The sequence below is a fragment of the Pteropus vampyrus genome, unplaced genomic scaffold (assembly GCF_000151845.1).
Source record: "Pteropus vampyrus isolate Shadow unplaced genomic scaffold, Pvam_2.0 Scaffold160, whole genome shotgun sequence".
NCBI lineage: Eukaryota > Metazoa > Chordata > Mammalia > Chiroptera > Pteropodidae > Pteropus > Pteropus vampyrus.
Genome location: NW_011888941.1, coordinates 616,556 through 641,100, shown reverse-complemented (window position 1 = coordinate 641,100; position 24,545 = coordinate 616,556). Strand labels below are relative to the sequence as shown.

Genomic DNA, 24,545 nt, shown 5'->3' with positions numbered 1-24,545 from the left:
GAGTAAGGCAAAGGGGGTAGGAGGGAGCAGGGAAAAAGCAGCCAAGAATGTGAAGTTCTTCATTTTAACTATCGATAAAACAGCCACAACATCAGTTCTGTAAACCTGTTTTGGAGAGTATTTACTAGTATCATATGAAGATGCAGTTAAAGCTTTTGACAGAAAAGACCAAAAAAGTCAAAAGATAGACAAAAACCAGAAAAGACAAAAAGATGTGGTATACAATTCAAATGTCACAACAATAAAAAAACATAATAGTCTGCTTATAAGCTGATAGGATTTTTTCTGAACCATAAGATAAAATTCTAGGTCAACAAATGAGTGTAGACAGATCCTTGGAGTTTGTTATAAAGATATCTGCCTCTGAGACAAAGTCTTCTCTTAAGGAGACTGTCCATAAAGCAGGATTCTAGTTAAATAGGGCTGATTTAAAGTATGTATGTGGTGGTTTTATAGTTAACTTCTACTTTTATTTTTAAAAATTTTGAACCTACAGAAATGTGACAGTGAAATGAGGAAGCCATTCATATCTTGCTTCACCAATTGTTAACAATTTGCCACATTTGTAAAAAAAAGGTTCACGACATGTTAAATGAGAAAGTGGTAGCAGTGCGCACTGATGTGGACAAGAGGTGGGGGGGGCGGGGGAGCGGGAAGGGGGCGGGAAGGGGGAGGCTCCCCAGGCCCCACCTTACCCACATGGCCCCATGGCCCCATAATAATGCCAATGACTATGAGCATCAGAGAACAAAAGAAACCCACAGTAAAAGATATTCAAAAAGGGCTTCATTTCTCTTTACTCTTCTATACTGAGATATTTTAAGACTCAATTATCCAAATATAATTTCCAAGTGTGATTATTATTTATATTCTACATTTGCATATAGAAGTCTAAAGTATATCTTTCTCCTTGGGAATTTTATTTAAAAATAATGACTTTTTACAAAGTAGGCTATGCCATTTTTCCTTTTTCTTTTTAGCAGTCCCAACAGAGTTTTCTTCTTCTCCACAGTAAAGAATATGTTTTTCTTGAGCTTGAGCCCATGAAATAGCAGTGATGAAGTACTGGACCTTGAGTCTTACTAACCATTTTACGGCTACAGCTCTAGCTTTTTAAGAAGTTTCTCTAAAAAGCTATATTTAATAATAAAAAAATGCATGCAGCAAATTTTGTGTGTTAAAAAAACAAAGCAAAAGTTTAAGGTTTTCCATTCTAGAAAAGAACAGAAAGGCAAGTTGAAGAAAGAGAAGTAATATAGATTGAATACAAGCTCAGTTTAAAATGCAGTCAGATTATTGCTCTGATGCTGAATTTTCCAGAGACAAGGCTTACCACTTCACCCTGCAGTCCAGCAACAGTTCCGTTGAGCCGGAGAAGCCATCAATGATGAATGCACAACACAAGGAAGCACGGCAGAAATGAGGGGGCAGAGGGAAGTACAGAAATCAATTCAAGCAGGAAACCAAAATTCCAGCAGGTGTTAAAATTCCACAGTGTGTGCAGTTACATGGTCAGTTAATGCAGCAAGGACTAAAGAAGTATGAGGAACAGTCACAATTGCCACTCCAGGTACCAGAAGGCAGAATTTAAATAACAGGTAAATTTAAGAATATATATAAAAAAAAAAGGTATTCTAAAAGCCAGTATTACAAATGCCTAATACATCAAGAATGCATAATAGTTAATGCTAAGCAAAGAGATAAAATGGCTATTACTCTTTCTGTATTTTTTTTAATGACCAAGGTGGGCGGGGCATGAATGTGTCTGAGGTTTACTGTATTCCTTATAATTCCCCAAATCTGTGAGGGGGGCCGCACGGAAAGGACTGTTCCTCCCAACTACATATTTTTAATAGAAAGATCTCACTCAAGCTTGAAATAAGTAAAACTGATTTTGTGCAATTCTTACAGCAGGCTTGAGAGGTCTAAACACTTCTTTTTTATCTTCTGTTTTTTTCACTGCATTTTCAAGGCGCTGAGATGGAGAGCCTTCAGATTTGGATGATGCTGTGAAGTTCAGAGACAAGAAAGGCAGACACGTGTGAGCATCCAGGTGCGTGCTACAAAGCAGACCTAGCCTGTCTAATTTCTCCCCTTGCCCCTTGCCCACCAATGGGCGCCCCTCACTCATAGCAGGGTTTCCACGTGGGTCTGCACCCCAAGGCTTCTGACTCCATACTTAGACCCCTCCACCCCCACACTCTATACTCTCTTATGTCAATAATACTGTAGAGGGATTTTTTCACTAATCTATTATTATGGGTAGGTTCAAATAACCAATACTGATGACAACACTAATGGAGTGTATACTGAAAGAAGTGGGTTCAAATCTCAGCTTGGTCATTTAGAAAGCCACTAAATTTCAGTGACTGGAATCTGTAAAATGGAGACACAATAAATATATCTCATGGGGTTACTGTAAGGATTAAATGAGATAAAGCACATAAAGTGCTCACAGAGGTAGGTGTGTGTAAGCTCTCAAAAGTTGACTCTTTATTATTAAAATTATGGTATTAGTGTCATTAGCAACCCGTATTAAAATATTGTTTTGTGATATGTAGCTGGGTAAAAACCCCAGGTCTGTTTATAAGATTGAAAAGGACTAAAAAGGATCTCCAATACACTATCGTAGCCCAGTATCGTTTACAGGAAAAGGCGACAGGAAAGGCATCCTACATCTCACTCGGAAGCGCTCTCCAGAGCCACTCTGAGACCCAGGGTGGGAGCCAGGCTGCGACCCTGAGTTGCTGGACCCCGAGGAGCTGCCACTGCCAGGCCTGGGCACCAGCTTCTCCACTCTCTCCCATAGCAGCCTGGGCTCGATACCGCTGTGGGGAAAGCAGAGAAGAGCTAATGCATCATCCAAACAAATCACAGGCACGTGCAGAAGTGCAGGCATGATGAGAAAAAGAGCCGACAAACAGCATTTAACATTAAACGTACCAAAAGTTCTAACAACATTATTATTCATGGGTTTTATCTCAGATATATTAACAAACCAAAAATGCTAAATGCTAGTCTACTGTTAGCAGACTCGGTATGAGAGGAAATGCTACTGTTTGGTCTAGAAGTATTACTATTTCTGTCACGGCTACAAACATAGTCTCTTTTTATAAAAAATTCCACTTTTATATAATCACAAAATTATACTGTTTCCAGGCTGTAGCTCCCAGCCACCCATTACTGCTCTCCTGAACTGACACTTGTGCAGTACACTCCTCTGTATGCACTGTGCTGGAAATGGGACAGACGGCACGGGCTCTGATGTGTCCCTGCCAGGCACACGCCCAGGGCACACGTTTGCTTAGGTGAGAAGTAAGCACAGACTCAGGCACAGGCCAATCCCACTGTCCGCCCTGACCACTTTGGGGAGGTTTCCAGTTATACTGAGGTTCCGTGTACAGAAGGCTAACTTCTGGCTGTCCGTCAGGCCCTGGCTATCTTCAGCAGCCTGTCTGTGACTCTGTACCACTCCCGAGGCCTTAAGATACCATGTAGACAGTAAGGTCCCTCAGGTTACAATCCTCTAGAACCACCACCCCCTGGGCCAGTTCCTTCCACTGACTGGGACAGAGACAGGTGCTAACTTTCACATTAAAGCTGCCACAAGACATAGCTGGACTTACATTCTTCATGACAGATCAGTTTAATGATATTCATATTAATGGTTGGGAAGGCAGTCTTTTATAAACTGATTATCTCATTGCTTCAGAATGCCCCTGTCTACAGGCATTTGTATGAAAAGAGATGACACACATCGCAGGACACTGTGAGGAAACCTCCAGCTTCTCTCTCGCGTTACCTGGTGGAGTTTCTTTGACCTGCTTGGCTGTTCTGCTGCCCACCACCCTGTAGCGGAGAGTCCCGACGGGACAGAACGGGGGAGCGAGACGTTGTTCTCACAGGAACCTTCGGGTGGAAAAGACGGCAATTAAATTCTTGAAAATATGAGCAGAGAAAAGATTTCCCTATCCAAACATATTTTTACAGCAGTCCCAATTTCATCAGCCTTACTATCACCGACCGACCCTCCACCCACACCCCTGACCCTTCTCTGCTCTCCACTATAAAACAGAGAGAGAAAATTCAGTCAAAGCCTTCAAAGGAGCCAGGACAAGCAGCCCTTCTATGCTTCTGTAACATGTAAATGATGTTTGGACTAAAGTTTGGTGGCAGGGGACATACAAAGCATTTTGCTGAGATAATGTAAGAATAGGGAAAATAAGCTCAAAGAAACCAAACATCTACAAATGGATCAGTAGGAAACAAAGACTGGTAGAAGCAAGAAATTATTCAGAGGAAGCAAATTCCAAGTGGAGGAATAATAAACTAAAATATGCCTTTTTTGTTTAATTTTGTCATTAAGTAATTACAAAAACAAAGCGAAACAAAAAAACCTAAAAACTCAAAAAAAAAAAAAACAACCCAAATCTCTCAATTTAAAAAAAAAAAAAAATCATTCTCTTTGACATTTTAAATTTTTTTGTGAGAATTTTTCTAAAAATTTTGATGCTGGTTAATGTTGCAAAATAATTTGCAGCTTCTGCATAAACTTATAAGACAACTGCTAATGTATGATTCTGTTTGCTCTAGAAGCATATTCTGTATAGACTTCCTCTTCAATCACTGTGTTACCTTGTGTTTAAGCACAGTATTAACCACAACAACAGCTGACTGGATGCTGGCTGAGTGTAGCTGAGTAACTATGGGACTTTCTCCCCACTGTAAAAAGTTCCTTTGAAATTTCATTGCCCCTTAATTCTGGTGAAGTCACCATACCCTTAATAAAAATAATTTTTTTTTAAATAACAAAAAGGAAAAAGAAGCGCACGTCTGGTCTTTCTGCTTCTTACCCTTGGAGGCACCTCGTCACTGCCTGATCTAGACCACGCCTTTTGGGTGGGGTCAGGTACCTCCGACTCACAAGTCTGACTTAGCGCCTCACTGCGGGGAGGTGGGCATGGGTCCTGAGAGCGAAGATGGTGGTGTGCAAATTTGGGAGGAGAAGGGTCACTGAAGGAATGGGATCGCGAGACAGGGGAAACATTGTTCTTGAGAGATGCCAGGTGGGACCACTGTACCTTACAAGAAAACAAAACACAAAACATTCAATGCGTTCTGCAGAAAACGCTTTTCTGGTCAATACCCAATCCAAAGCAGGAACTGGGGGAATGCAAACCAGGGTGCTATGGTATTAGTATGAGGTAAACCAGGCAGCCAAACAGTTATTTTTTCAGTGAAGAAGTGGTCTGGGGAACAAAATATGCAGAAAAGAATAAATGTACACTTATAAGGAAAATTCTTTTACTATCTGGACAAACATTACAGATAAACATGAAGATTTAAAAAAAAAAAAAAAAAAGGCTTATAGGCCTCCTGTCCTGAAAGGAGGGGCAACGAGCTGCATGCACATCCATGTCAAAGCAGGGACTGGACGGGCAGAGAGAGGGAGCGGGGTCACAGGATGGGTGCTGCAATACATGCAAACCTGTCTATCCTTCCGCAGGTTGCCTGGCAGTATAAGATTTCAGACCAAGTAATGGCAAAACAACACATTTAATGAGCAAGGACAAACCCCTCAGGTTCTGACAGGCTATAAGAGCATAACTTTTCAAAATATACCAGCAATTTTCCTTCTTTCTTCCCCCAAGTCTTAAAATATTCAAACCTTAGATATAGCTATACATCTTCCTACTAGTTATAAAAGAAAGAACTTTGATTTCTTTATAAATATTCATTACTATGATTACCCAAACTGATCTTCTACTTGACAATTACTCAACAACTGAGTTTATCTGGTTGCTTTTAAATTGTGAAAACAGTCTCTGAAATAATCTGTATTGTCTTTAAATTCTATTTTATTGTTTTAAAATACATGTTCGATATTGCAATCTACGTAATTCCAGCTATGTATCTATTAATTGAATGCATTTAATGAAAAGTGGAAATACCAAATCACAGTTGATTCGACTTTTCCAAAAGCAAGATTCAGAATTAGTTGCATATTTATGATTTCTATGATTTTTAGGTGACATTCACATAATTCCAGTTATTGGCATAATCCTAGATGCCTAAAATGTTTAAAATTTTCAGAGGGAAAATCATGGAATTGAAAGTATTATCTGTAACTATAATTTTAAAAATGGGTTTTAAAATACTCTTACATGAAAAAAAGTTCCCCCAAATAATGTTTTCATAGGTGTATGTTTTAGCCAAAAGGAACTTTATATAGAAAGAGGAAAATGGAGACTTGTTTCCAGGCCTTACATTAGCTAATCATTAATATAAAAAAGTAGTCTATATAATTCATCTACTCCTATTTTCTAAACTATTAATGGCCAAACAGATGAAGATTTTTTATTTATGGTAAGTTTACTTCCAGAATAAAAACTTTTCATACTGAACTCTTCATAAGAGTATCATCAAACTAATTCTACCAGTCTCTCCTCCCTCCCTTTTCCCTATTTGTCCTGTCTTGCTTCTTCTTTTTTTTCCATCCCTCACTCTATGGAGTTGCCAGGTGGCTTATGGTCAGCTCTTCTGTGAATCAAGAAGCTACTGATCTCATGTAAATACCCGCCACTTCCCGAACCCCCCACCCCTGAGCTCACACACCTTTTGCTTACGTCATGGTTTTTTGTGTTTTTTTTTAAACTCCTCCATACTGGAATTATTTACTGTAAAGCACATTCAAATCTTCATTCAAATTTGTTTTTCAGAACAACGCAACTACTTCTATCACAAAATGTGAACTTCTTTCTCCTAACACATGAGAACATCAGTGACAAACTCAGGCCTAAAAACTTAATCCTAATACTCTGCGGGCAAAATGTCTATGAGTCATTTATCTTCGGCAAGAGAGTAGGAGTCATGCTTTGAGGATCTCAGAGATCTCTGATGTGGTAATCTCTGGGTCTGCCTTCTTCTCCAGATGGTAGAGAGGGTTTCTCCTTCGCTTGGACAGTGAGAGCCTGCGACCTTTATCCCAACCTACTTCAGGGAAAGCCACGCCTAACCCACTGGGTCATAACCTTTTTGGATCTTGAATCTTTTAAGGATCTCTTAAAAAAAGGCCCTTCTCCCAAAAACTATGCACATTTGGACAAAACCAAAAACTCCTATCTGAAGCCCACTCATGGAATTGTCCAGGAGCCAAGAGTTACAGGTCAAGAAAAGGTTCTGGTTCTCCCTCTGGGTACTTATGATACTAATTTTTTAAAAATTAAATCGAAAAATCTTGGTATTAGAATAAGGAAGCACTTATTAGGGAAGGCAAAAAGTTAGACTAAAATAAGAAATCGCTGAATCTATATAATCTTCATGAGTCCAACGAAAATCTTTAAAAGAAATCCTCTTTCCCCAATCAACTCTTTAAGTCAGTCTAGACTCAGCCCTGCTAACCCCTTCTCTTCCCAAATGTGGTGACACACTGAGACGCGACCACCACAAGCAGGCCCGTGGCTCGGCGAGCCGTCACGTGCGTCTCCTCGACCCACAGCCAAGTGGCTGTCGCTACCTGTGGCTCGGCTGGTCTCTGCAGGGCGGGACGCACAGACTCGGAGTTGCCATTGGAAAAAGACTCTGATCTGGAAGGCACTGGTGGCTCCAATACTCTGCCTGTCTGCTTAGACTGGCCTTCAGGGGAGCTGTGGTTAGTTTCCCTAAATCTATCTTCCACCTGCATCAGAGAATTAGGAGACATAACTCAATGTTAGTGAGGGAAGAGCAGAGATGCCGAAGAAAGCCTGGAAGTGGATACTTTGAAAGAGAAATTGTTTTCTTCAACTACAAGAAAAGAGAGGGGCAGCTTAAAAAGGGAGGAAGCAAATAAAGCAGGACTAGGATTCGATTCAGGATATAGTAATACCTATGAGGATAAAAATCAAGAGAGGCAGCCTTTAAAATCTCCTGGCAGGAATTTTAGGGTTGTACATGATGATAAACTAGAAAAATGGTTAAACCATTTTTGGTTAAACCAGCTAAATCAAGAGATTAAAAGACTATCATCAAGAATTCTCAAACCATTTCATTCCTCCGAAAATAAAGGCATTCCAGGGCAAGCAGAATGCTGGATCCTGGAACCCACTGAGGGCCAGATGCAGTGGGATGGCGCCACCTACAGGCTAGCACTCAGTGTCCTCTGGAGGCCGACTAGCTAGCTCCCCATCTCTCTAAAACCCCTAATAGTGACTGCTTTGCCACCTCTTTACTGGGAGGCTCTGGGTGACCCATAGCACCAATTTAGTAACAAGTCATCATTATAAAAAGTCAGTAAATGGGGCTATAGGCACACTGTGTCGTTGTGGCAGTTTTGGAAAAATAGTTAGCCAGGCCGCCAAGTCCCTTGTTTACATTTTAAAAAATGATTCTCCCACACTGTCTTCCCTCCCGTTTGGTTTCCTGTTCAATTCGCCTGAGATTTGCTAACAGAGGTGCTCTGGTCCTCTCTGGAAAAAACACTTAACTGCATGAGAGACTGGGCAAGTCTCCTCCCTGCTCTGAACCCCAATTTCTCAGCTAGAAAATCAAGAGGGCGGATGAAATCACCAGCTGATGTCTGCACCCCATTCTAGCATTCACATCCTAAGAGGCGGGCGTGGACATGGGCTTGCTACCTAAGTGACACAGGAAGCGGTACCTCGCGAGCTCGGTCGGCGGGCTCGTAGTGGGGCTTGGGGTCTGCAGCGTGGAAGCCGGGCTTGCTCCTTTCCGGCGGCGGCTGCGGGTGCTGCGGGTGCGGCCTCCTGTGGTCATGCTGTAGAGACAGGAGATAGGCTTGTTCTTGTTGCAACTGCCTCTGGAGCCTCTCTGCCTGCCGGTGCTCCTCCATCTCCCGCCATCGGCACTCCTTGGAGAGGAAGAGAACACTGAGGCTACGGGACACCAGGACGCCCGCCTCGTCTCCAGGTTCATCCTTTCTCAGCTTTTTTTAAAGACCATGCTTTTTTCCCCTCCCCTTGTTTTATAACAAAACAAAATGGCTGGGGTTTTAAATAGCATATTACCTGTGCAAAAATCTGACAGCTTGTTGCTAACCATAATATCTCTGGACAGAGTGAGAGAGAATTCAATTAAATGTCAGTTTCGGTGGTTTCAAAAGGCACTTAAGAGTTAACTAGGTAAAAATCCCACAGCAAGTGTTTTGAACCTTCAGCGCTTGGCATTCTGGTTTGTTCATGGAATGCCAACTTGTGTTCAAAACCTTGTCTATCTACCAAATGAGAACAGTTATAAACGGGAAATAAATAAATAAATAAATGCCTGCTGGCTGTGTGTGTGCCCTGGTTGGTCGGTCCATAGAGGACGTCTCCACCGGACTCTGTCAGCCCAGGGCACTGACCGAGTGGTCTCATGATGGCTGCAGCCATGCCCAGCTCAAGGAAGGGGGGCGCACCCGGGCCCTGACACTAGAGGACAGGGTGGATGCGGGCGTTACCAGTAACATGGCCTGCTCCTGGAGCAGCTGCTGCTGAAGGACTTCCAAGTGCCGCTGCTCCTCTTCTAGCTGTCGCCTGATATACTCCTGCCACACAGAAATCACCCAGCAATCAATTCACCCAAAAGGAAAGCATCAGAACCACCTGCGGGGGGCACCGAGAACCAGCCTCCCCAGCCGTCTCTAGTGGATGGGGATGAATAGCTGATGAAATTTACTGCTAAGGATTTTCTCAGTGACTTCGAATTGGCTGCTGAGGAATCAAGAGTCTGATAAATGATGACATGCACTCAGTGGTATACATGAAGGTATTTGAAAGTTGTTCTGTTAGGATACAGAGTCATACACAAATGCTGGGCTTTAAAGGACTGTGCTGTCCCTCTCAGGACAGTAGACTCCAGAGAAAGTAAAGAGTTTAATTCGGTGAGAAACCAGAGGGTTCTCATCAATAAATGTCTGCTCATCAGTCATTATTTAGAGCAAGCAAAGGCTGCCAATTTTTAAGACCTCAAACCAAAACTTCTTTAATATTAAAGTAAAACAAACATGGTTTATGTTTTCTCTGATGACAGAAGGTACGTAAAATGACTACATTCTGGGAACACCAGGATTGGGTGACTTTTCACCAATGAACGGGGGTGGGTGTGTGTGTGTGTGTCTAAGAGGAAGAGAAAGAAGGGGATGAGCATGACTCGTTCCCAATGGGAAGAGAACGATAAACAATGAAAACAGGTAAGCACATCCAAAATATGTCACGTAAACAGGAAAAATCCAACCTTGCAGCTGCGTGTGCATACAATGGACTAGGAAATTAAGAGACCTTGACTTATGACCTCTAAGCCCCCAACCTCCCATTTTCTCAGTCTCCTCTTTTAAGAAATGAGTATCATGAATATTTCCTGCCAACTCTCAGCACTTTTTATGAGGCTTGAATATGAGACAGACATAAAATAACTTTGAAAAGAAAGGAGGTTTTATAGACAGAAGTTTCCTTCCTTTTCATCAGAGAAGAAAGCTAACTACTCTAGATGGGAGTAGCCTGAGGGGTATAAGGGGGCAAATTTTTTCTGAAATTCAGATTATTTCTTTATAGTATCTCCTGCTGACCATTCACTTACACCAAAGTGCACACCTTAAGATAAAAATAACCGTACATCTGGGCTGAATAGAAGTTTTAGTTAACTAATAATCCTGGTTGAGAAAATGCTGGATAACAGATATTATACAAATTTCCTTAGAAAAATTTAGATGAGGAAAAAAATAGCCAGTCTGGTGGAAAGCATATCCACAAGGCCACTGGCAAGCATAGCCCGATTCGACCTGGGCTCTGAGCCCCATGCATTTGAGCCCGACCCTCCACAACATATGCTATGCCCAGAACTGCCCTGGCGTGGTGTGTAGCCATCCCCAGCCATGACTGGGAGTGGAATCTGATTCCCAAGTCACTTGTTCTTTGAACCAGAGAGAATTAAACCATAACTTAAAAGATCAAGCTAGTATACTCATTTGTTTTCTGCCTTCAAAAAACAGCGACAACTAGAAAATTCCTATCTATCCAAATCACCAAGGCCCTAACATCTAGTCAATGAACACACAGAATACAATTACTCATGTACATAAACACACGTTTATGCAGAAACGACAAGTTTCATATAGCACTGTCAGTGTGGGAATAATTATTTTGCAGAAAAATAAAGAAAACAATAAAACTGATTTTTAATGCTATTTTTTAAAGGAAGAGGGAAGAATGCTTGCTATCCACAAAAGCTAATGACTGCCATTAGAACAATAAAGATTAAATATTATTTTCATGCTATGCTCTCACAATCAAATTGTGAGAACTACCCCTAGGTGATTTAATTTTTAAAAGACAGTATGTTTTCTCCTTCTGGTCCCCAAGTATAAATGAGAATGTGAAAAAAGCGAAACAAAACACCGCACAGTTAACTAGCCAATAACATCAGTAAGGGAACAGATAAAGAACAGAACTTAAATTCCTAGGAAAAACAGGTAAGCACGCAGATCCATTTCAGAAAACCCGAGGTATGTAATTAGTATCAAGGATTGTGGCTGAATAACCAAATTTGGAAGTTAATACCATTGTTTTTAAGTTTGTATTTCAAGTATTATTCAAATCGGTCCCCATTCCTATCTTTTTTTCTTTACTCAAAGCTCATAACAGAGTGATCCATAAAGACATAAAAGGCAGTGTGGCTTGGGATGGCACCCACACGAAGACACAGACAACAGAAAGTGCATCGGTTTTTGTTTGCACAGGTGGTTCAGGAAACAGATTTCTAAAGACAACTGTTATCTGGCATTAATAAGATGCTGTACTGTTACTAAAACCTGATCTTTTGGTTAAATACAACACTCTTAGTTTTTCTAATGCTACGTAGGTATGTGCCGAATTATATGCAAACGTATATTAAGTAATCAGTTAGCCAGTGGCTACCTCAAACATTTCTCATATGAAATTTCTTGCAGCAGGTTTTTTACTTCATTTTTTAAAAAGGTTAATTATCATTCAGATATGCGCAGTTTGAAGCATTTAGGACAAACCCAAGAAGCTATATTCAGCAATCTTTCGCCGTCATACTATTGGAGACCACTAAGCTGGTTTCAAGAGGTATAAAAAGCGTAATAATTTATGACTTTTTTAAAGACAAGAGACTCAATTGACTAGGGTAATTCCAATTGCTTTTCAGTATTTTTAAACCCTTAATGTCCTGAATGTGTGTGTGTAATGCACATGTGTGTGTACTTTTTGCCCCAAATACCCCGAATCCACAAAGCCACGGACCACACGCACTCGTGGCCGCAGCAGGCTTTGTGAACTGACCTGTTCTCGCTCCACTCTTCTCTTCTCTTCTTCGGCCCGTCTCCTTTCCTCTTCCTCTTTCCGCCTTCTCTCCAGTTCCTCTAGACGCCTCTTCTCTTCTTGTTCCCTCCTTCGCTGTTCACGTTCCTGCTGCCTTCTAGCTTCGCGCTCTCTCCTTTGTTGCTGGTAAGTACAGAGAGACAGTCAGCAGGCATCTGGTGTGGCTCTCAGGACAGGCTGCTGACCCGGCACAGGGTGATGCAAATGAGGGGGTGTCACGGGCCCGTCTCTATGGCCCCAGAGCCCACGTGTACCGGCTTCCTCGCAAATGCTGGTCAAAGGTGCTGTGTTTCTTTGAATCCTTATAGGGTTTGGTCTCATTTTTATACTGATTATTCCCCGTTATTCTTCACTGTACTGTGCAATTAGGTGACAGGGAATTCTTAATCCTTGAGTATCACTAATACAGTTATCCAAGGCCCTTAAGTAAGAAGAAAAAGAAGAGAAAGGAATAAAGGATAATAGAAATAGGGCAAAGAAAGGAGAGAAATAATTTTTAAAAAGAAAAAAAGTGGCACATATCAGGAAAAGAGGAACTGACATCAACATGAATAAGGCCATTATTTTTAGTATGAATATAAAAAACAACCACTGAGCACATGCTGACAATGTGTCTCACACTGTACTAAGTATGTGATATTCTTTATTCCACCTACTCTACCTAATATAATTCTCCTAACAAACCTAGGAAGTAGATATGATGAGGAAACAGGTTCAGAAAAGTTAATGGGCTTGCCCAGTGTCACCGGCTGTCCAGGCCTGAGCTGGAATGGCCACTCTGCCTTAAAGCCTATTCTATTAACAGACACTATCCTCTATCTCAAAAGGTGCTGCTGCATCAGCAGACTCAGTCTGACAGCCTTCCCTCAACCAGGCTGTTAGATGCAACCACACGGCATAAAGCAATGTGACACACCGGGCACTTGTCTGGCTGCTTGCTTCACCCAGCTCCACACATCTGTCCATCAATAAAGCATTTCCACAGCGTAGAGTATAAAATTAACCAATTACTCTCAGGAATGTGAAAAAAAATGCCAGCTTCAAGACGGGCACTGTCCAGTAGTTCTCTCTGGATGATGAAAATGATGTTCTTTACAGTAGCCAGTGGCCACATGCTGCTATTCAACACCTGAAATGTGACTAGCACAATGAGAAACTGAGTTTTTAATTTTATTTCATTAAAGTTAATTTAAATAGTCAAATGTGGCTAGTGGCTACTGTTCCGGACAGCACAGCACTAGAGAATAATCGAGCCATCAAATTTCTCAAGATATAGGAAGCCGGTATTATCACCACGAACTTTAATGTGGCTCTGAGATTAACAATAAACAAACGAAGTTTGGGGTAAAGTGTGGAGATACTAGACACACATGTTCATGTGAGTAAACAAAGTTAAGTATTTATTATAGTCAAAGTATCCCTTCTGGGTTTTTCCTTGAAACTCAACTAGCCTTCGATCTGAAGGCAGACAATCAAAAATGATTTCCTGAGAACTGTAAAGCAATGGCCTACATGAGGAACAACGGGACAGAAAGGGCTGTTTGGGTCCTGGTCTCCCAGCTGAGTGCCAACTACATAACGTTTTCTCCGTGGAGTTCCAAGTCAGTTTTTGGCCCCACCGCCTCTCATATGCCATACATTTTGTTTTGTGTTTTTCCCCATTGTCCGCTTTTAGAATTCAATGCACAAAACTCGCCACTTTCCCTTGGGTGAAGGTGGGGTCCTTAAAAGAACTGACTTCAGTCCCGGTGTGTAGAATCTACAACTTCAGTGGCTGCGGCATCTTTGTTAAACTAACAACTGCACTGCCCCTAAACAATGCACTTGCTGCCTGTCACTTACTAGCCTAATGCCATTACACTTTTGTTTTCAGTCTTAGAAAAAGAGAAAAATAAGACACTAGAGTCTGCTCAAAACCATATCTAGGGAAGACAATGGACTACAACCACTTATGTGCCAAAGGCCCAAAAGCTGGGCTTTCTGCACCAACGCCACTTTCTGTGTGGTTCGTGCTCAGGGCCAGGAGGGAGAGCGCACAGGCCAGGCCAGCACTGCCCTGCACCCTTGGAGGGGGTTTCCTTTATAAGAACTTGACACCAGAACACAAAACAAACAAAACCACTTCCCCTGAGGCAGGACTCCAAGAACGACATAGAAACCGGAAGTAAGAAATCTGAGATTCACAGCCAAGCAGTGTTCCTACAGCCTTTCCTCTTCAAAGCAAGTGAAGCAAAGATGGTTTATTTTATACCTATTGCTTTTTCTACACAGGAGCAGAAAATCAGACTGGTTTTCACCAGCGCATCACTTACAATAAAGGTATAGTAACTGAAAACACTGCCAAAAACACTGATACTGGCAAAAAAATATATAAATCATTATAATTTGTCAACTGGGAAACATAGGTTTCTTTGCTTTAAACAGAAATTATTTCATTCCTTTAGATATTCCTAGCTAGCCAGACTTTCCAAAGAAAAACATCTTTTGAACTATTTTGTTGAGTAAAAGTACATTAAAAATAAGAAAACAAAAGGCCTTCTGATAAACCTAAAGCTGTAATGCAAAGACGACTCTCATTCACTCTACTCTAAACCTTAACCATATGAACATTTTCCTTGAAGAAGTGAACATGGAAGCCTTCTGGAAGCATCGGTCCTGAGGAGCGAGTGTTGTGTCACACACCCAACCATTTTTACTGAGAGACTCAGCGCTGCTTAATTCTCAGGAACAATCATGGGTGAAGTGGGCAACAATCGAGACGCTTAGGTTTATAAGAGAGAAATGAGCTGCTAGAACACTCTTGGGTTTGGCAAACACCAGGGAGACCAGGTAAGAAGGGTCCCACCTCTGGATGAAAAGAACCCAGTCACAACAAAGGTAGGCAGAGAGCTTCCTACATGGAGGAAAATTAAGTGGGACAAAAGAAAAACAGAAGAATGGCAACCAGCATCTACACCCTTAAAATTCCCCCTTAGCTTCAAAGAATTCAAGTTTCATGCCAATCAGGGTAACATGACAGGCCAGAAGAGGCAGAGATCTTATACACAAATTTTATAACTTTCAGATAACAAAGAAGTCAAAGATGGGTCAAAGGGGATCTCTGAGACGTTTTAGTCCCAGTGTGGAGTCCTAGAAAGAGGACAGAAATGACTCAAGGGCAGGGGCTTCTGCTCCTGACTCAGCTGCCCTGGTACAAGCCACATGCCCCAATGAGTCTCAGTCTCCTGACTTGCCAAAGTATGCGGAAAGGTGGAAAGAGGCGGTCTGTACTAGAAACCATCATGGCATGGAGTTTGCACTGGATATTTTTTGGAAGTCAATAGCTGGTGTCTAAAGTGGGAAAAAAGTTTTGAAAGATCACATAAGCAGTGAACAGTCAGAGGACTATTCCAATTGGAAGGGCTCTAGGGAATGTACCTGGATGAGGTGAGATGAAAAGATCAAGAGGAAGGGAAGGAAGAATGAGATGGTATGCCTTTATATCAGCTGTCTCTGTAAGTGAACAAAACAGTCAACCAGAGTACAGAGAAAAAAAACCCAAAAACTTCAGAACTTTATTTATATGTATAGCTCACTCTTTTAACACAGCTATTTTTGCATGCTTTAGAATGTAGTCGGCACAACAGTGTATGAGTGGATATACCTCCATCAGAAGTACACGACTGGTGTTTTTAATGATGGGAGGGATGCATGATTAAAACCTATTCTAGGCCATTACTCTAAACAAAGCTACATGACCACAGACCCACCCGCAACAGCCTCAGAAATGTATCTGCTGCCACTTCCTTACACCCTGTGCTGCAGGGCACAGGCGTTTAGCTTTTAGGAATGCTATTGAAGAAAAGATACTGTTTAGCTCCATGGTATCACACCAGAAGGCAAGTCATAGGTTGCTCTGGCTTTGTCCTCTCGTTTAAAAAGTGAATGCAAACCCATCTCTGCTGATGTGGTGGTGCCTGCTGTCAGAAAGAGCCAGACGAGCTAAAAACACATCATGCAGAGTCCTGATGTTGCCACACTGATTCTGGAAGAAGTGACTGGCTGCCACAGCTGCGAGTCCAGATGCAGGCCAGCATCCAGCTCAGGCCAGCCTCAAGATTCGAATTTCTGCTACATCTCCAGGGAAGAAAAGGCAGTTGGGAACAAAGGCAGAGAGAAGTAAATGGGTCTCAGGGCCGGCTCACTGCCACCCCAAGTGCAGAGGGCCAGGCTCCTAAGCCTGGTGGGGAATTGTGACCTCATCTAACTAAATGCTACTAAGAGGTTAATTTCAAAAGCTCTTACAAGTAGCTTTTTCCATTTTATTTGTTAAAATTTTTTTAAAAATCTAAGTGCTAAGCACTTTAAAAAGTCAAAAAGAATATAAAGCTTATGTCAAAAACAAGCTGTTCCACTGCTCACTCCCAATTCTAAATTCCAAGGTATAATCTACTTTCAATGCTTTTTAGCTTTTCTCACCCTTACTTTTCAGTAACATGCTTGTAAAGCTATTTAAAAAAAAAAATTTTTTTTTTCACTTTAAACAGCATCTACTGACTTTTCCCCCAAAAAAACCCACTGCACCATACCATCCCACATGTCATACCATCCTAACCTAGTCACGTGGAAATTTTTGGTTAAATGAAAACCACATTCAAAGTTTGTCCATATACAAATAACTTTCTTTTTAGTTTTTTGAGGAGTTACTTGTTGCCTCATTTTTTCTTTGTTCACCTGACTACAGTTTCCTACAGGCCCATCACAAAATCATCTGTAAAGTCTCTTGCACTGCCATTAAACTCCTTACAACATGGTAAAAAAATAAATAAATTACGTATTCTTGTTTTATTCTTAGCGATTAACCAGCTCACAGCCCTCTCTTCTCCTATGCTAATCAAAACTGATCACTCTCCTGGTATCCTATACTTCCAGATTTCCATCCACCACCTTCCTAGGAATCCTTCTGGACTCTCCTGAATATGATCTCTGCTCCTCAGCGTCCCTGTCATCTTTATTATTTGCTGGAACATATCCTCCAGTAGCTTCTTGAGGAAGAGTGAAAAGAAGGTAAAGACTTTAGGGGCTTTGCATGTCACAAAATCGCCACTCTCATAGTGTTCAGATAATTTTGGCCGAGTTTCAAAAGCACTGCTCTGCTATTTTCTGTTTTCTGATGTTGCTCCTGAAGAATGTATTAAGAATTCAGATGCTGAATACTTAATACAGACCCATCCACAGTCCTCAGCTTGCCTCCCCGACCACAGCTTTTAGGATCCTCGTTTCACTCTTGATGTTCTAAAACTTTAAGCTGATGTATGTACCCTTCCACAGGTCTTTTTCTTTTTGATTCATTGTGCTGGGTACTCAGCAAGCTTTTCCATCCAGAAATCCATATTTCTTAGTTCTGGAAATTTTTCTTGAATTATGTCTGCAGGTTCTCCCTATCATATTCACTTTTTGGACCATCATCTATTAAATGGAACTTAAACTGCTGGGATTGATTCTGTTTTTCTTCTATTTCCCACAAACTTACCTTTTGCCCCTACTTTTTGAGAGTTTTAGTTCATAACGAAATTTTCAGAGATTCTTATTTTCTGAATATTCTTGTTTCATTATATTTTCTCTCTTCTTTCTAAAAACATTGAGATTATGCGTACGTGCATGTAAATATGTGACGTTTTCTCTGTCCCCTATACTGTCTCCATTTTCTTCGAGTTCCTTTTTCTATTTGTCTCAGAATCTTCATGTTAAAGATCTTCCTCATTGTCCCCAATCTTAGCTCTGCACTCACACTTAAGGCAGTAAAAAGCAAACCACGAGGGCTGTGCAGAGCATCTGGAAACTACTGAGCTTCAGAGTGAGGTGACTGAGTTGGCATGGTCCCTTCGCCAGGCCGCACTTCTCCTGGGCTAGTTAGTACCTCTAGAGAGGAATCTGTGCAATAGTCTGAGACTCCTCTCAAAGCCCTACCTGGCTTTAGCAGAGGGTGTAGGAAAAGGAGGTGTCATTGGTATTAAGCGTGGCTGCCGGCACCACCGGAGCTGAGAGGGGAATATGCTTGCAGTTGTACCAATTATACTCATTCTCACTCAGTGCCCTCAATCTTGGCATCTCACTCCACACACCCGCTGCACCTGACTCCTCCCCGCTCAGAGTCTCCACTGCTCACCTCTCTAGGTGGCACAGACCCTTCCTGGCCGTGCGGCTGGGGGTGAACTGCTGCATCCCCACGTGGGCGGCACTTGCTACCCCCCCCATTTCTGACTCTCTTCCAGGGTGTGCAGTGTCAGCCTTGGCGTTGTCTTTGCCTTTTCAGTACTGATTAACACAACCTGGTTTCCTCTCTTGTTCTCACTGTCCTTGCTGTTTATATCATTTTTGATTTTTCAGTCATTTCACTGGGATTTCTCAATGAAAGTCGGTAAGCTTCAAGTTGTTTTTGTTCAAGTGTTTTCCAAAGTCGGTGATTAAATTATTATGTAATCATTTAATTAAAATAATTAAAATTATTATAAGTTTAATTTGAAATGCACATCATAAAACAACAGTAAGCAAACACCTTACAAACTGGGACAGGCCACAACAGACGATCTCAGCTGTTAAACGGAAACCTCTGAAAGACTCTTTCCTCTGTTTCCCATAAAGAGTACTAGACTCTTGGTTCCTGGATCAATGCACACTGAAGACCACAAGCTCCCTGAGAGCAGGAATCCTGTTTCGCTCATCGTTTCCCTCTTGCATTAAATATCACAATAAATAGTGTTTTCAATTGTAAATCTAACCCTCACATCCAACACATGACATCCAAGACAAAATCGGCTATGATTTTCTCTCCAACATTGAGCATCTGAGTAAGGAAAGACTGAAGAATCCAGATACTCCTTTCTCTAGGTCCTACAAAATCTACTCAAATCATAAAGCTATCTTTCCAAGATCACCTAGTAAGGACATAAAAGCTTGAATGACTGTTACATGTGGACAGTGCATCATACTTTACACAACACACCTTTTATGCCTCAAGATATTCTACAAGGCCCTTTAAAGTACTTTAAGGTGACTCTGGAACTCAAATTAGAGACCTCAAGCCGAAAGGTCCAATAAAGAATGGACATAAATTTCAAGAACAAGACCCTTCTTTCCAGAGGTACATCTAGGACTAGAAATGGCTAGTTCATCCATTTGAGAAACATTTATTAAGCACCATGGGTACACAAAGGTGAGTCTGATACAGCCCCTTTCCTCTAAGGTATGTAGGTAAGATAATTATATCCCTTTAAAAAGTCCACACAGTGTGGAAGCTGGTCAGCTTCCCAGGACTAGCCCAGTAAGCAAGTCCTGCTTGAGCCGAAGCAGAGAAGCATGCAGTGTCCGATTCCTCTTCATGTTGTGCTCTAATGTCTGGGACTGGATACTGGACCAAAAACAAGAACTTAAACTGCCCATCGTAAAAACCACTACAATCAGAACCGGCCCTCAATTTGAGCGTGAGGGTGTCATCAAAAGTTAAAGCCCTCAGTAAACACATCTTATTAGGTGATTAATGTGAAAAGCCAGCCTGCTGCAATATAACCTCAAAAGAAAATAGCCAAAAATAAAACACATATACCATCGACAAAGTAACGTCAATCCGTACTGGGTTAACCTTATGCCTGTGATTTCAAATGACAAAACTCAAGAGATTCTAATGAACGTGCCTTTTCAGGTTTATTCCGCCAAGAATGATAAACATAATATAATCCTCTAAAGCATCTGGAAACTGGTATCATTATTACTTTCTTAAATCATTCTTTCTTTAAAGTCAGACAAACTGAGAAACTGCGTGAAGTTGTGATTTCCAAATCTCTTGAACTGCAAAGAGAGTTCCTTATTACTTAAATTTTCCCAAGCATGCCTGAGTAAACATGTACTCTTCCAACTATGCTTCAATTATCTTTAAGTTCCCTTTCTAGTTTGGCATTTAAAAGCAATGCTTTCATCTCACATTTCTAAAAACTTTTCTAAGTAGGTTATAGTGAGAACAGTGACGTCCATTTTCAATACACTCCACTAGACTTATTGCCTTTAGTAGAAACTAAGTGACTTTAATAAACCAGTCTATTCTTTAGATTCAGCTATTTCCAAGAATTTCTGAGGTTATGATACTGTGTACACATACCACCAACCCTCGAGTTTTTTAAGTGCAAATTCTGATAAAGCCTTAGTAGAGAAACTATTTGTTTCTCCCCAAAGGCAACTCTATCCCCTCTTTAGGTAACAAATAATGTTTGCTGAATTAAACTAACTCTTACAAAATTTAACTGTAAATATAACCAACACTAGACCAGGGTGTCAAAAGAATATTTAAGAACTTAACAGGAGGATCTGAAAGACAAGACGGCTAGCCGCTCTCTGCGTAAAAGCAAAGGTGCTAACTTGACAGAGGGCAAGGCCTGGGTTGGAGGGGTACCTGCATGCCCACAGCTGTGGCTGGCTGCAGGGAGTAAGGCGGGAATTGCGCTAACGTGTACTCTGGATGTCAGATACCACTAACCGGCCAAACGGAGGCCTTCGTGCAGACAAAGAGGGCGAGGAAATAGTTTCTATTTCTTCCAAACGCATGGAAACACTGCTGGGGTGAATGAATTCACTGTGTCTTCCTTCCAAGATCTCACAGCCAAGAAACACACAACAAACACAAGGCAGAGTTTATTAATTTTTTTCCCTAGAAACGTCTACATTTTCCTTGGGTTACAATTTAGCTTTAGTACGAATCTCACTGCACACAGAAAAAATTTTTTTCTCTGGCTTTCCTTTTTTTTTAAATTTCTTCCACTTCCACTCACCTCTCTAAAATTTTTGTCACTTTGGAATTCGTAGAAATTATAGAAATTAATGTAATCATGTGTTCTACAATGGAAGAAAAAGCAAAGAAAGTGCTGGGGTTCACACTAACACTTACCCCTCACAGGAGGGAATCAGGTTCCCCAAGATCACAAATGGACGACGGCAATGCCAGGGCTAAGAACTCTGAAACATCATAATGAAAGGAGATTACTTTTTTAAATGCCTGCAGAAAGATTCTGAGATAGGCGAGTCCTAAATATCCTATCAGAGGTGATCAAAAATAAGAAAAGGAGAAACAAACAGCAGAAAAATATGGCGTGATAACTCAGTGAAGGAAGCCCTTGGCTGGAGTTCAGGATTTCACAGTAAGTGTTGGAGTCTTTGGAGCACGGGCAACAGGGCCAACTCTGCAAAAAGGTAAGGTTGGGAAGAGATACAGAATTGTTTTTCTTCCCTTCTATGGTTAATTTTTTTGAGAAAAGAATAAGTTCTAACCTCAAATGAAGTTTGATTTTGACTCCTACCTATATTAAAATCACTTACACACAGTTTATTAAAAAAAAAAAAAAGAATGTGTGCTGTCATGATGGCACCATAGGCTTTTTAAAAACAAATATTCCCCTAAGAAGTTTTCTTTCTTTTTTTGAAACTTATGAAAAGTAGCACACCAAACCACAGACAAATGAATCTTGCTTCTACTAATAATTTGACAGTTTCCATGAGGCCAAATAGCAGAAGTACAGACCAGGAGACAGGAAACTTAGTTAAATACGTAACAGGTTCAAAAACACATCCAAAGCCCACCAACTAAGGCAGCTATCTTTACTTAGAGTACTGACTGAGTTTCCTCGAAGACAATGTCTCGTCTAATGTTTGTGTTAAACTTAGACAAAGAATGAGAGAACATACTAATCAAGTGTGTGGGTGTCATGGGAGTGGGGAGGAAGAATTAACTGGCACCAAATCAAGGTTCAGTGAAAAAAAGAGCACAAAACCATTAAAATAGAAAGATAGTACAATTAAATTTAAATTCGTTTTTGCTCAAAAAGGGGAGAAAAAGTGAAAAGAATAGAAGAAAAAGCTGGCCTATTAACAATTTTTATGAAAAATAAATTAGCTGGAAACAAACTTCTATATGAGCCCAAGCTGTGATGCGATATCTAAATGTGAAAGGTAATACAGTAATAAAACATTTGATGAAGGAAGATCTTTATCATATGATGTTCTGAATGTGGGTAACACAGTTAGACCAAGCTGAGAAGCACTGAGTGTATCCAGAAGACAGACTGGGGCAAGCAGGCAAACATCTGAAGAGCTGTGGGGGACAAGGAAGGAGTAGATGAAGCTACAGGATGAACTTGGCTGCATAAGCTCAGCATTCCCCGCCCTTGCCTCTTGGGCCATCCAAAAGCAACAAAGAAAATGGAAAACATAAATGAAAGCCTCATTTTCAGCAAAACTAGGAGATGTACTTGAAAATATCTGCAAGGACTTCCAAGATCTCCAGTCCACACAGGAGCCAAGAAGGAGGAAACAAAGAAAAACAGAAGGGAGAGATGCCAGCAGCAGCAAATTCCAAAGAGCATCAAAAGAAGAGCAGGGTACATATGTACAGATAGATTTCTTAAAGATGCAGGACCTGTGCGGGCAAAAGCACTAACTCTCACCTGCAAAGAGGGTTCAGAAACAGGAGCAGGGTGGCAGGAGAAGTCTTCACACCCCAAGGGGGTCTCATTTTTGTGGCACTTGCAAAGAAAGGACATCTGCACTGTGCTTCTCCACAACCTCGACTTTTGGACCATTTTTTGGTCAGTTGCCGATAGAAAGTTAACTTCTTTCAGTCTGACTGTCATTTATCTTAGGAGTACAGCTAGCTAGCTGACCATCTTTATCTACCTTGTTAGTTAATAACAACAAAAGGAACCGAACCCTTCGTCCCCAGACAGCTCTGCTGGAGGCTTTAACACCGATAAAGGGCTAGAAACCGTTTGTGACCCAAACAGCCTCAAAGCACCTTCTGGGCCTACAGCACAGACAATGCTCAATGACTCACGTGATAAAGAGGCGCGATATCACCAAGAGTCCCAACATGCAGGTTTACTCATGCAAGCAGTCCCCGCTCCAGCACCAGCTCCAGCTCCCTCCCTGATCAAGAGGTGCAAGGAGGTAACTCTGAGTCTGAACTTCTGCTAAGAAGCTGACGTGAAGGGGCTGATCAACGCAAGTGGGCATCTAGCAGATGTCCCTCATTTTCTAGCCACTACTAACTAATAAAACAAAATGGCTTTAATTTTCAGACCCTCTCCTTGAACCACTGCCAGCCTTTGCTCTGAAATCCTCACTCTCTACCGAATACAGAGGCTGAACAGTGGACACTTATGTCACTACCGCCAGGACTGAAAGCAGTTTCTGTGGCCTGTGTTACGAATAAGCTCTAACTGACCTGGTTCTTGGCACTTCAAGTTCTAAACCACCCAACTAACCTGTATCATATGCTTACAGAAGTAGAGTCCACCAGGGGGACAAAGGACAGTAAAGAATACCACATGTTCTAGATTAACGTCAAGAAACGGCCAGAGCCTCAAAACGCAAGCATTCCCATGTAATAAGTCCAAATGGTCAACATGCAACTGAATGAACCTTGGAAACCACTCTGTCATGTGCAAAGAGCACTGAAAACTGTCTTAAAAATATTACAGAAGAATCTGCAAATAAACTGCAAAAAGAGTCACATAAATAGCAAAGTTGTCCCTACTATAGAGGAAGGTTATGTCCTATGTTTTCTTCCACAAACCCTGGCTGAATATTTCCAGCCTCCTTGTAAGACAGGCACTGTTCCTCTGAAGTAAAGGCAAATTATAGTTTTCACAATTCAGACTATAAATACAAAAAACAAAAGAAGACTTCCCCCACAAAACGTCACTTAAATAACTTGGGTAAGAGCATATGTTACTAAATCAAACACCACGATATAGTATCAGTATAGATCCAGGCCTTCATTGTGGTTTCAGGTTCTTTCTCTGGTGTGAAAGACAAAGGTGAACCGGAAAGTTGTACGAGTAAAAGGGAAACAGAAAACTATTATGAATGAGAAATTTGAAACTGTGAAACTTATAATAAAAGGCAGTCAGGAAAAGAAAATTAAGAAAAAAACCAAAAACCTGTTTTAAGCCCCTAGTGAAACACAATGAAATAACGTTATAACGTTTCTGTGAACTAAGAACGAAAAAGTAGTGGGTAACCGCATTGTGGGCGTTAACAGTATCAACAAGCTGAGCGGGCAGGCAACACAGAGGCATTCCTGCCACGGACAGGCTGGCCATACCAGCAGCCAGAATACCAAGCAGCGTTTGCGTGACACCTAGTAGAATTCTTCTCTTCCTCCCTTACTCCTGAATGTACCTGAAGTTAAGGTGGCTAGCTATA

The 24,545-nt window shown here is 41.3% G+C and overlaps 1 protein-coding gene across 22 annotated transcripts in view; it reads right to left on the bottom strand.

Annotated features, from left to right (window-relative positions):
- The window catches only part of MAP4K4 (mitogen-activated protein kinase kinase kinase kinase 4), a 177,010-nt gene that overhangs the window by 25,397 nt on the left and 127,068 nt on the right, over nucleotides 1-24,545 (bottom strand). For 4 of the 22 annotated variants that reach the window (XM_023536600.1, XM_011370102.2, XM_011370107.2 and 1 more), the window contains exons 12-20: nucleotides 12,279-12,440; nucleotides 9,437-9,523; nucleotides 8,639-8,848; nucleotides 7,517-7,678; nucleotides 4,854-5,081; nucleotides 3,803-3,909; nucleotides 2,677-2,828; nucleotides 1,910-2,007; nucleotides 1,334-1,342 (exon numbers count right to left, since the gene is read on the bottom strand). In XM_023536600.1, coding sequence (XP_023392368.1) covers nucleotides 1,334-1,342; nucleotides 1,910-2,007; nucleotides 2,677-2,828; nucleotides 3,803-3,909; nucleotides 4,854-5,081; nucleotides 7,517-7,678; nucleotides 8,639-8,848; nucleotides 9,437-9,523; nucleotides 12,279-12,440 — 1,215 coding nt within the window. The remainder of the gene's footprint in view (nucleotides 1-1,333; nucleotides 1,343-1,909; nucleotides 2,008-2,676; nucleotides 2,829-3,802; nucleotides 3,910-4,853; nucleotides 5,082-7,516; nucleotides 7,679-8,638; nucleotides 8,849-9,436; nucleotides 9,524-12,278; nucleotides 12,441-24,545) is intronic. The other 18 variants (XM_011370104.2, XM_011370112.2, XM_011370101.2 and 15 more) reach the window with 13 other exon arrangements.